This window comes from Zootoca vivipara, chromosome 6 (assembly GCF_963506605.1).
Source record: "Zootoca vivipara chromosome 6, rZooViv1.1, whole genome shotgun sequence".
Classification (NCBI taxonomy): domain Eukaryota; kingdom Metazoa; phylum Chordata; class Lepidosauria; order Squamata; family Lacertidae; genus Zootoca; species Zootoca vivipara.
In genome coordinates, this window is record NC_083281.1 from 59980520 (window position 1) to 59992588 (window position 12069).

The window sequence follows — 12069 nt, forward strand, 5'->3', positions numbered from 1 at the left end:
CTAAGGCAGAAGACTCAAGATACTTTGCTGGGCCCCAGCTGCACCCCTTAAGAAAGAGATCCAGGGGGGCTTTGGGGCGGGGAGGGAAGGGCAGCTGGAAATAAAGCAGTTGAAGACGGAGCTACAAAGGTGTCACGCAGTTTTTTATTAGAAGTGCTTGGGGCCACCAGAACCTATAGAAGGCACTGAGGGTAGGGCTGCAGTGGCTCTTTCCCTGCAGGACGGAGAGAGGAGAGTCCAAAAAAGCAGGCGTTGGCCACCTGGCGCCCTCCAGGTGTTTTTGACTATAACTCCTATCAGCCATAGTAGCCCCAAACGTCTGGGGGGCAAGAGGCAGATGATCCTGTGTGACGGCCAGCCGCCTCCTGTGCTCACAGCCTCACTCCAGTTTTTATGAACGTGGTGCAGTCCTTCAACAGGGACACCCTCCTTGCCACCCCAAGGCATGCAGTCCAGTGGCCAGCAGGCCTCTACATCCCTCCCAGAGTGCTGTTTTGCCGGGAGCGTGCTGGGAGCAGCGGTCTTGCTTGCTCGGAGCTGGCTCCATGGTGGGTGCCCAGCATCTTCTTGGTGGCTGAGACAAGGCGGGCGTAGCTGTCGGGGTCATAGGGGCCAGCTGTGGAGCGGGTGGAGAGCAGCGGCAGGTGGTCCTTGTGGCGCTGGCGCTGGCTGGAGCGGAATAGCGGAGGCCGGTGCTGCCTTTCCCCGTCCCGCAGAGAGTCCGGCAGGGGCCTGCTAGTGCTCTCCGGGAGGAGCATGATGCTCAGCACTGACAGGATGGCGAAGGAGGCGAAGATCACATGGTGGAGGAAGAAGCCATGGCTGTTGTGGATCTCCATGAGTGGAGTGGTTGCCTGGCCCACCAAGCCAGCAGCCAGGATGAGGCCCAACCCAGCACCCCTGCAGAAGAGAAAAGGGCAGCAGTGTTGGGAACAAGAAGTGCTGGAAAGGCGTCCCCCTGGCTACCTAAGGATAGAGTGGGGCTCCCCACTCTGTGGGCTATGTCGAAGGTCTTCCTCCCTTCCCCAAGCCCACTCCTCTTTTTTTAAATAGCTTTTACTGAGGATTTTTTGTGTTGTAAAACAGATGCCCACTCCTCCTTTTAATGGCTAGTGTGGCTGTGTGAGAAACACACAGAGGAGCTGCCTTTGGCCAGGTCAGATCAGTGTCGAACGCGGGCTGGCCTCGTGCCCAGGAAGGCTTTTACCAGGCCAGCGACTCAGTATCAGGGAATGATGACTGGAGCTTCAGGAGGGGGACCACTCAGTGCTAGAGAGCAGCTGCTTTGCATCCAGAAGTTCCCACATTCCACCACCCCAATGACATCTTAAATGGAGAGCTGCCACTGCCAGTATATCTTCCTATATACATAAAAATGTAAGGTTGTCATCACGCTGCTCCTGTTGGGAGGATTTGCAATGCTTCATCACAGTCCTAGATTTGCATGGTTGGTAAGCAAAGCAAGCAGGGGCACGAGCCCCTTGTAAACAACACTCAACCAGATGGACTAATGGTCGGACTCCATAGAAGGCAGATTCCTGTATTTATATGACCTCCTGCCTGCAAAGCAGATGCTCTACCACAGACCTACTTCCTCCCCAGTGGCAACCAGCAATTTAAATATTCACAGGTCTGGTCATTTGTGTAGGACCTTTCATCTGGGGGGGACCTGCACAAATTGGGCCTCTCCTGTTCCTCCCATCCCAACCCCCAGCCGAGATAATGCAGCAGTCACCCTCCCACCCTGGGTTCTGGGCCTGCCAGATAATATACAGATAATAATCATCCTCATCATTATAATTACATTTCTATACCGCCCTTCATCGGTGGGCAGCTTACAGTATACAGCACATGCAGGGAGGGAGAGGAGAGACCCCTCACCTGACCACGGTGGGAAGCACCTCGCCGGCAAACAGGACGCTGAGGGCGGAAACAGCTTGTGACGCAAGGATCCCCAGAACAGAGAGCAGCACAATGAGCCAGGACATCAGGTCTAAGGGAGGAAGAATAGAGAGGCAGGCAGGCTAAGCAGGAGGTCTGCCCAGCTGCTAACCAAAGTGGATGGCCCAGAGAGGCCTTCATAGAGCAAACCTTAGCACAGGAGAGGAACCCACGGCAGTCCAAAGCCACATTCCCTTCTGGGCAGCAGCCAGGGGCCACATGCCAGTGCTGGGTGGGCCAGAGGGCCAGAGTAGGTGGAGTGACACATGCACATTCCCCCCTTTGGTGCAGTAGGCCGACTTCCCCACACCCCTCTCTGTCCTCCAACCAGGCAAGCAAGAGGTCAAGGAACTGTTCCAGCCAAGCAAACACACTGGGGAGCGGGGAGGGGTCAAGACAGGGCCAAGTACAGAGCCTTGGAGGGACAGAGCTCCAGGCCCAAGGCTCCCAACCCCTGCCTTAGCAGGTAACTCGCGCAAGTGCGCCAAGCTGCATGTGCACAGATGAGGATGGCTTGTGGCAGCTTTGATCACTCTAAACCAAGCCAGGAGGAGAGAGCCGGGGGGGGGTCTCTCTCCTGGGAATTTGTGGTACCCCACCCCATAACACTGTCTTGCTTACACGGAGTCAAGGCCAGTAGCAGCAGCGAAGAAACACCCGTCAGGATGGTGCTGAGCAGGAGGGCGGCGCGGCGTCCAAAGTGGTCCACGGTCAGGCACAGGAAGAGGAGCGCAACGGCCTCACTCGCCACCAGCAGGAAGTAGGGGAAGTAGAAGCCTGGTGCGTAAGAGGTCAAGTTGCGGGTGAAGGAGTGGCGGATCCCACTCCCAATGAACCTGGACGGTAGGGGAGACAGGAGGCGGGGCAGAGATGATACAAATGCTCTGCAGTAACTCTAGGAGGATGGACCAGGGGTCAGAGTTTGACAGTATGAGCAGGGATATGGGCCCCGTGGGTCAAATAAAGAGGGTGGCACATGGGCTAGAATTTCCCTATCCCTGCCCAAGAGGAGAAGGATTACTTGTGAATAACTCAGGGCAGATAGCAAAGAGGATCAATGTATAGGTCTGTGAAGAGGCCAATTGGATGCCCCTGGGAAGCCTACTGGCAGTGGGGGGGGGGAGGAGGCAGCAGTCCTCTTCCCACTGTTGCTCCCTAGCAATTGGCACAGTATGCAAAGGTAGGCTGCCTCTGGATGTGGAGGTACCAGGAAGACATTACAACTAATCGTCACTGCTGGGAGATTTCACCACCACAGCAACTTCAGAGTGGCTGCCGACACTTCCCAGCTCCCACAACCAGTTCTCAAGGAACCCACAACACATCAGGCTCTTACGCAGTGAAACCCAGGATAAGGCTGTTCTTCCAAATGACCCGGGTGTGGAAGATCTTGCAGATGCTGTGGTACTGTGGCAGAGGGGCCCCTCCAGACAGGTTGTCCAGCTCTGGAGATGGAATTAAAAACATATTGTGAGACAACCAGCACCACTAATCCAGGAAACCTGCAGCATATATATATTAAACTAATTTACATGAAGAATGTACATGCTGGCATTCAATTATATTCTCAGGGCAACTAACAGCAAAAAGTTAACACAATGAAATAATCTCTCAACAATGCCGGAAAAACCACAGACCAAACAGCAAATAAAAATGGCAGAAGTAATAATTAAGAAGTCTTGATATTTATTTACATTTTCAAGGTCAGTGGCAGGTGCCTAAAGGGCAGCCAAGAATCCTTGGAAAGGATGGTATAACTGGGGATGCCAAAGCCAAAAAGGCCCTCTTCCATCATTTCACAGACATATGCGTGGATCCTCTTTGCTATCTGTCCTGAGTTATTCACAAGTAATGCTTATCCTCTTGGGCAGGGATGGGGAACTTCCAGCCCATGTGTCAAATGTGGCCCAGGAGGCTGTTCCTGAGAAACCATCACCTACTTGCCCCACAACTGACACCATATGGCATCACATATGCAACTTCCAAGGAACAAATGGGAGCTTAACGGGAGCTCCTGATTCTTCCTCTGCTGGAGGAAGGTGGGCTCCCACTACCCATCAGTGCACCTTGCTCCTCAGCAGAAGAAAGCTTGCACTGAAACTGCTGCTAAAATGGGGAAGAAAGAGACTCAGGTTTTCACAGTGGCTTCAATGGAAAGTGCTGCCTGCCCCTGGAGCAAGCCTCTTGGGAGGGGTGCTGAGAGTACGCCTTCAAAGAGAAGCATCACCCGGTGCCACTGTGATGTCAGCCCTGCCATCCTGTCAAATTTGGCCTAAGAGGGCAGTTACAGGGATCTGGCCTGCTTGATGGGGTAGGGGAAAAAGTTTCTCCAGCTGTGCTCTAGGCGATGTTGGACTCCCAACTCCCATTAGCCCCATCCAGCATGACTAACACTCATGGGAGGGTGGAAGTCTATCTTCACCTGGAAGGTGACAGGCTCCCCATCCCCTACTCTAGGGGAACAAAAAAACTCCACCCACATCAGAGAAACACATCCACCCATGTTATGGCTTGCACACCTGCTTCTCTCACAGTGGGTCAAGAGGCATCGATCCCGAAAAGGCAATTGGTGCTTTTTCCAGCCTCCGATTGCATGGGGATGGCGTACCTTGCACCCAAAGTAACCTGGCAGGGCAGATATTCACCAGCCCCATCAACCTGACCTCCAAATGAGCACCCAGCACCCCGTTGCTCCAAGCCAGAAACTGACAAAGCAGCAAGGCTTAGAGTGAGGGTCAGGCCTTCAGACCTCACCTGCAAACAGGTGCTCCCAAGTGTAGGAGTCATCCTCCAGGCGGATTCCGTTGCCCTCGGCTAAATCGCGCAGAACCTGCTTGCCTTCCTCAAGCTGCTGAGTGGCCAAGAGCCAGCGGCCCGACTCAGGGGAGAGGGCGGGACACCTGCTCCCAAAAAAGAAGAACAAGCACCACTGGCATGACCGGTGGAATCCTGGCAGGCAGAGCTGGAGCGTAGCTGCTCCTTCATTCTGGACAGTGTATCCCCACATGGAGAGCAACTACCCAAAGCCCAAAGCTTGCTGGATATTCTTGGGAAACCCAGTCTCTTGGCTACAGCCTGCACAAACAGGAGTAACCACAACCACGCTGTGCAAAAACAAACAAGGCAAAACTTTCAGGGGAGAGGGAGGGAGAATACAACCAAAAGTTTATTAAAAATCTAAAACATGTATTATTATTATTTATTATTATTATTAAGATTTTGGGGGGGGGGGTTAAAGCTGATGGTTGTTACGTTCCCAAGCATGAACCAATTCAGAAGAACCATGGGGGCAGGGAGCCTTGAGTGCATAATGCACTGGAAAAAACTCCTTAGGTGGTGTTTAAGGAAGTGTGGCGTGGGTGAGATGGGGGGGGGAGCTTTTCATAAGAACAGTCAACTTGCCACATCTCAAGTAGCGACAAACAGCTAAACTGTGCAGCCTTTTGCTGCTAGGTCAAGTGAGCCACACTAATGGCCTCTGGCCGCCAACCAGAAAGTGTTTTAAAATCCAGAAGGAAGAAAGGGGGGTCATTTGTATTACACAACAGCAACTTGGGGTCCCCAACTTCCAGGCATCCATTTTATTGGGTGTTCATGAGGATTTGTGCTCATCATGCTAAGAGGACCGTCACACCGGATCCCACACTCAATACTGTTTGTGCCTGAAGAGGTTTTGGAGCAGTCACACTGCTTCGTTTCCAAGCAGTGCATAGCCCTGAAATCCTGTAAAATGTATTATACCGCAAGCGTTCTGGTTTATTTTTTGCCCTGCTTTTGCTGCACTATGGCCCCTCTGGAGAGCAATAATGTGGCAGCATTGGGGCAGGATGGCAGAGCAAAAATTAAGTAGAACAAACCTGCCACTGATGCACTACTATTATTTCAAAAACATGTTGAAGAACACCCGCAGTAACACCTTTGTCTGGGGGGACCCGTACCCTCTCCTGGTTTCAAACTGGGGACACTGCCTTTGTGCAGTGCAGAGTGAAAGAAGGGAAAGTGTGCTTTTTAGTGCTTTCTTGTATGGACCAAGGGCCTCTCCCCTAAGTGTCCCAGCATGACTCTTCCTTTCCCTGCAATGTTTAAACATCCACTCCTTCCTCTACATTACACACCCCACATTGCTCAAGCCTAAAGGAAGCTGCTGCAAGTTGCAGCTGGATCAAGTGTGTTCCCTCAGCCCTTGAACTGAAGGGCTCTGCCAAGGGGGTGCTCTAGTGAAGAGGGTTTGCTCAGCACCAAACACACTCAGGCAGTGACCTCTGCAAGGCTGAGGAAGTGCCAAGTGGGCTGAGGCTTCAGAGTGGCTCGGAGCAGCACCCTCTCCTGCCTGGAAGGGTTGCAAGGAAATCTTGCAAAGGAGGCAGCGTGAACAGAACAGGAGTGGGGGGTGCATGTGCGGCAGCAGGCAGCCACAGGCTAAGCGCTGCCCTCTGACCCCGTCGCCACTGGGGAAAGGTAGGGCCGCCCCCATTCCCTTCCCACCTTGGGTGTGCTGTACCACTGTGTTTTGTCTACATTCAGTGCGCAATATTTAACAATGCACACATGTGCAGTGCCACAGCGTAGCGTCAGGTGAAAGCTTTTTAGGGCACCAGGTTAGGGGATCGAGCAACTTTAACACAGCTCTTGGTGCCACTGGACTTTTGTTAGATGGGCGTAGATTACTTATTCTGAGAAAGCAGGGCTGGAGAACCTCAGGCTCAGGGACTGAATATGACCTTCCATTTGGCCCTCATAACTCTCCCCAGGCCACACCCCTCACTCGGTCAACTTCAGGTCCTGAGTGTTTTTTGCCTGGCTAGAATGTGCCCCTGAACTCTGATAATGCCTCTTGCTTCCCTGGATGGAGGAAAGAGAGGGATTTCTGTGCCAAAACTGGCCTACTGCACAAAATGTGTGTTGCTCTGGCTTCCTTTGCCTCTATCTAATGGAATGTGGCCCTCAGAAGGTTGCCTAGAAGATAATGTGGCCCTTGGGCTGAAAAAGGTTCCCTACCCATATTTTAAGGCACCAGGAGAATTACATGGAGTTCCCAACCTGGGAAGAGTTTTCTCTTTTTGGGGGGGGGGGAGGGGGAGAACCACACTGATCTCCTCATTGACATGAGGTCCGCAATGTTTGTTGTGGGTCTCATTTCAAGGAGTCACGTGTCTCCATTGCAAGGCTTCCCACCCCCTTGGAATGCAGGGCTGAGAGGCAAGACTTACCACCAGCAGGCAGCCAGCAGAGTGAGTCCCAGCACTATTGTCCCCTGGAGTAGCCGCCACTCCTTGCAAGCCACCGCCAGCCCTGGCAAGAGCAGCTCCCCAGACACCCAGAAGAAACCAGCGCCCATGGTGACTGCCAGGCGGTGCGGAGGGTCACACAACTCCAGCCCTGGGGAGGAAAAGCCAGTGAGAAACACAAGAAATGGGAGACGGGGGCAGAATATACAGGAGAGGCAAACCCTGGCAGGCAGGGTTTGCTGGTAGCCTGGGAGACACATGGGCTTCTGCTTTGGCAAAGATCCAGAGCTCCCAACCCATTATCTGGAAGCAGAGGAAACTGCAGAGGACCTAACAAGGATGTGGGGTAGCAGAGGGGGCCACTCACTTGCAACATAGAGGGAGAGGAAGGTGCCAGCCAGCAGTGCCCCAAAGAGCAGCCGGGTAAGTACAAACACAACGTAATTCACAGCCAGCGCCACGGCAATACCCAGAGGGATGGATAGCATCAAGGAGGAGATGAAAGTGGCCCGGCGGCCAAACCTAGAGAAGCAAAGGAGGGCAGTGAGTAAGGATGCAAAGTTGGGGAATTCTACAGGAGAGCCAAAGGCCCATCTAGTCCAGCATCCTGCTCTCAGCCTGATGCCCTAGTAGGAAGTCTACAGCTCTCACTGGCTGCATCTCTGCTCAAACACCCCAGCCCCCTGGGCAGAAGTGGCCAGTTCATTTACCAGTCCATGGGTGTACAAGCAAGGGAGTCTGGCTTTTTTAACTCGGACTTTTGAAAAGTCATTTGCAATAGCAACTTTATGGAACGGTGGAACTCACTCCCACAGGACACAGCGAGGGCCATCAATATGAATGGCTTTAAAAGAGGATCGGACAAATCCATGGGCAATAAAGCTATCAGTGGCTACTAGCCACAATGGCTGTGCTCTGCCTCCATGGCCGGAGGAAATATGCTTCTCAATGCCAGTTGCCGGAAATCGCAGGAGGGGAGAGTGCTCTTGTTCTCAAGTCCTGTTTGAGGGTTTCTCACAAGCATCTGGGGGGCCACAGTGAAAACAGGATGCTGAACAAGATGCATGCTGGACTGGACTCTAACCACTACACCACACTGGCTCTAATACCAAGTCAAACTGTTTTGTCCCTCTTGACTATTAGTATTGACTCTGAACAACAACACTCTCTCCAGGGTCTCAGGAAAAGAAGGATCTTCCCTGCCACTTGCCATTTTATCATTAAAACAAAAACAACTGGAATTGAACCTGGGCTCTACTCCATGCAAAACCAGTGCTCTACCACTGAGCATTACAGTTGCTACCCTTGGGGATAAGAACATCCTGGCTCAACAAAACTGCAGAACCACAACACCATACATTAGCTATACACTAAGAGTGCATTGGGTTCGCTGGGACGCTAATTAAGAACACGGTAACAGGCTTCGAGTCCTCACTGAGGATTCACAGCATTCAGGCAAGGCTTGCTACAAGCTCAAAGCAGCATTGTGAGGGGAAAATATTTTACCTGTCACAGGCCGATCCAAAGGCCACGTAACCAATCAGCCACCCTAGAAGGTGGGTGGTTTGCTCCAGGGGCACCTGCCAGTGGTTGGCACAAACCAAGTCCCACTAGAAGAAAAAAGGGGGGGGGAGTTTTCAGAACCAGGAGGCTGGTGGTGTTGCCTGCCTTTAGGTCTTCTCATAGATATACAGACACCCAGGGGCCACTTCCAACTTTTGAGGCCCCCTGTCATAATAAAATTTAAAAATAATGGCGCACAAAAGCAAAATGATTTAAATCAGTTAACAACAAAAACCATGCATTTTACCAAATGGCACCTCTTATTTGTTTAAATGCCACACACACAGACACACACACACACACACACACACACAGACACACAGACACACACACACACACACACACACACAAAAACAAGCTGCAAAAAATTATCAAATGCAAAAAAGGAACCTTAAAATTAAAATTAACCCTAAATTTGAGGCCTACTCAAGCCAAGCCCCTCCCCGCTCTTTACAAAATGTGCAACAGCCAGAAGTTTTGCCCAGGTCAGAACCTACGGAGTCATTTGGCCAGGTGGACCTGGGTCTCCCACTTTCGTCCCCTTCCCAGAGTCACTCTGCACATCCTCAGAGGCACCCTTCTGACCCACCTACCTGCGTCACGACGGTGGAGAGGAGGCCGGCCTCAGGCAGGACGTACTCCCAGCCGCGGGTGCAAGGGCCGGTCCCGTTGGGCTCGAGGCCGCCCCCGGGCGGCGGGTAGCGATAGAGCAGGCAGTGGGTGCCGGGCGGGGTGGAGGCGTTGCGCAGCTCGGGCCCGCTGGCGTTGCGCAGCTCGGGCGGCAGCAGCGCCGGGTCCGGGCGGCAGCGGTGTTGCGGGGTGGCGGCCAGCAGGAGCCCCGCGGCAAGGCCGAGCGCCAGCGGCACGTTGGGCAGCCACGAGGCGGCAACCAGGAGCCGGGCGCGCCTCCCGAAGCCGCCCACCTGCCGCAGCAGCTGCCCGTCGAAGTCCATGCGCCGCGGACAGGACGGTCACCTGGAGCAAAAGAGCAGCGCCGCCTGCCTGGCTAGTTAGGCGGCCGCGGTGGGGCGGGTGCTTAAGGAGGCCGGCCGGAGGGAGCCGCCCCCTGGGAGCACGGAAGGAGGCAAGGACTTGGAAGCGCACGACGAGGCAGCGACCTTCGACAGTCCTCTCCCCGGTGCCGCCGCCGCTTGCTTCCTCTCTCTCGACCTGACTACGCCAAGAGAGCCGTCGAGGGAAAGCAGTAGGGATAAGGAGGGCTGCTTGCGGCTCCCGCTTTTTAGACGGCCCGCTCGCCGACGGAGAGACAAGTCTTTCCTCTTCCTCAGCGCCGCCTACTGGTTCTCGTCCGCCCCGTCGCGAAAGGACACCAAGCAGGCGTACCGGTTGGATTCTTCAAAGGATTCCGGACACATTTCTCTAAGATTTGCTTGTTGGTTTACATGAGAAAATAAGGTGGTGGTTTGGCAACATATATTCGCCTGATAGGAATAAAATTTGAAAGCGGTTTACAAAAAGGATAAAACAATAAAATTATCAGTAAAAAAAAACCCAGTTAAAATTACTATCTATATTATTCAAAAATAATTAAAATAAACGATAAACTAAAATCAAAACAAAGCAAAACACCAGATTAAAGCACATTACAACAGTCTGCATGTCTGGGTAGATTTGCCAAAAGAAAAATATTTTAGCAGGTGCCCAAAAGAGTAGTTGAAGACACCTGCCTGATTGTGATAGGCATGGAGTTCCAAAGTGTGAGTGCTGTAGGCAAAATAAAAGTCTTTTCTTCCTTCAAAAGCAGAAGGGAGATTGAGGATCATTGCAGAAGTCCCACCCCCTTAGATCAAGAGCCTGGCTGGAGCAGTCTTTTTGGGGGGAGCCATCCAGGCCAGTATCCTGGATCCTAGAAGGTGAGGCCAGGCAGATTCCTCTGCAAAGCTCACCCATCAACCTTGCAAGTTACAGCATGTCTCCAGCATTCTGCCTTTGGACATTGTGGATACCGGAAAAATGGGCTGCATCTGATGAAACAGGCTGCAAGCCACTAAAGCTTAAGCCAAAACAGGTAGCCTTTAAGGCGATTCCACAAGACTCTTTGTTGTCATTGATCCTGCGAGAGTAATGATAATACACTTTTTAAACCACCCTTCAACCAAGTTTCTTAGGCACCACCAGCTTCTGACTCATATAGGGACCAAAGCTGCCTCTTGGGTATACTTCTGCCCTGAAGCTGGATCAGACCAAAGTCCTGTCTAGCCCACACACCCCCACCCCCATTATTCAGACAGCCAACCAGATGCCCACAGGAAGCCTGCAAGCAGGATGTGAGCACAAGGACTCTCCCTCCCTCCTGTGGTTTTTAGCCAGGCATTCCCAAACTCGGCCCTCCAACTGTTTTGGGACTGCAACTCCCATCATCCCTAGCTAACAGGACCAGTGGTCAGGGATGATGGGAATTGTAGTCCCAAAACAGCTGGAGGGCTGAGTTTGGGGGTGCCTGTTTTTAGCCGCTGGCTTTCAGAAGCATCACTGTCTCCTACAGTGGAGGTAGAACACAGCCTTATCCTCCATGAATTTATCCAAGCCTTTTACAATTACAGCTATACTATCACTACAAACTGTAGGAGCCAATTTGGCAGTTTAACTTCACTTTATGAATAAGTGCTTCCTTTTGTCCTGATTTTTCCTACTGGTACATTCAGCTTCCATGAGCCTAGTCAATTGGAAGCAGGGAGGGGCAGCTGCCCCCCCAATCAATAAAAATATAGTTAACTGAGGTTCTTCTGCCGCCCCCCAACAAGAGACCTGCCCTCCCTAACAAAAGGCTTGCCCCGCCCTCTAAGAAAAATCCTGGCTACGCCCATGTCATCTTCATTGGATGGCTTCTCCCACTACATTAAGGAAGACTGTGCAGGACCCAGGAAAGATGGTAGGAGGTCATACATAGACCCTTAGCTATGGCTTCTTGAAAAAAGGACCTGGAAAACACAGGCCCTTTACCTGGACTGACAAGTGCACCATTTAGCCTGGAGTACCCTTGGGACGCAGGTGGCGCTGTGGGTTAAACCACTGAGCCTAGGGCTTGCCAATCAGAAGGTTGGCGGTTCGAATCCCCGCGACGGGGTGAGCTCCCATTGCTTGGTCCAGCTCCTGCCAACCTAGTTCAAAAGCACATCAAAGTGCAAGTAGATAAATAGGTACCGCTACAGCAGCAAGGTAAACGGCATTTCCGTGCACTGCTCTGGTTCTCCAGAAGCGGCTTTGTCATACTGGCCACATGACCTGGAAGCTGTATGCCGGCTCCCTCGGCCAATAACGCGAGATGAGCGCCGCAACCCCAGAGTCGGTCACGACTGGACCTAATGGTCAGGGG

At 52.5% G+C, this 12069-nt stretch overlaps 1 protein-coding gene across 1 annotated transcript; it reads right to left on the reverse strand.

Annotated features, from left to right (window-relative positions):
* Positions 1–122: 122 nt before the first annotated feature.
* SLC22A31 (solute carrier family 22 member 31) lies at positions 123–11499 on the reverse strand. The gene is made up of 9 exons (XM_035118784.2): positions 9326–11499; positions 8676–8779; positions 7537–7691; positions 7152–7320; positions 4696–4841; positions 3278–3386; positions 2563–2777; positions 1882–1993; positions 123–900 (listed from the first exon to the last, which is right to left on the reverse strand). The coding sequence occupies exons 1-9, from the start codon at positions 9683–9685 to the stop codon at positions 471–473; spliced, it is 1800 nt and encodes a 599-aa protein (XP_034974675.2). The 5' UTR covers positions 9686–11499; the 3' UTR covers positions 123–470.
* Between the last annotated feature and the right edge of the window lie 570 nt (positions 11500–12069).

Excerpts from the sequence above, each read along its gene's own strand:
- SLC22A31 (XM_035118784.2), bottom strand. The coding sequence starts at position 9,685 with ATGGACTTCGACGGGCAGCTGCTGCGGCAGGTGGGCGGCTTCGGGAGG. Across the intron at positions 3,387-4,695 it reads TTGGGAGCACCTGTTTGCAG|AGCTGGACAACCTGTCTGGA; the intron begins GTGAGGTCTGAA and ends TTCCATCTCCAG. Across the intron at positions 1,994-2,562 it reads GCTACTGGCCTTGACTCCGT|ACCTGATGTCCTGGCTCATT; the intron begins GTAAGCAAGACA and ends TTCCTCCCTTAG.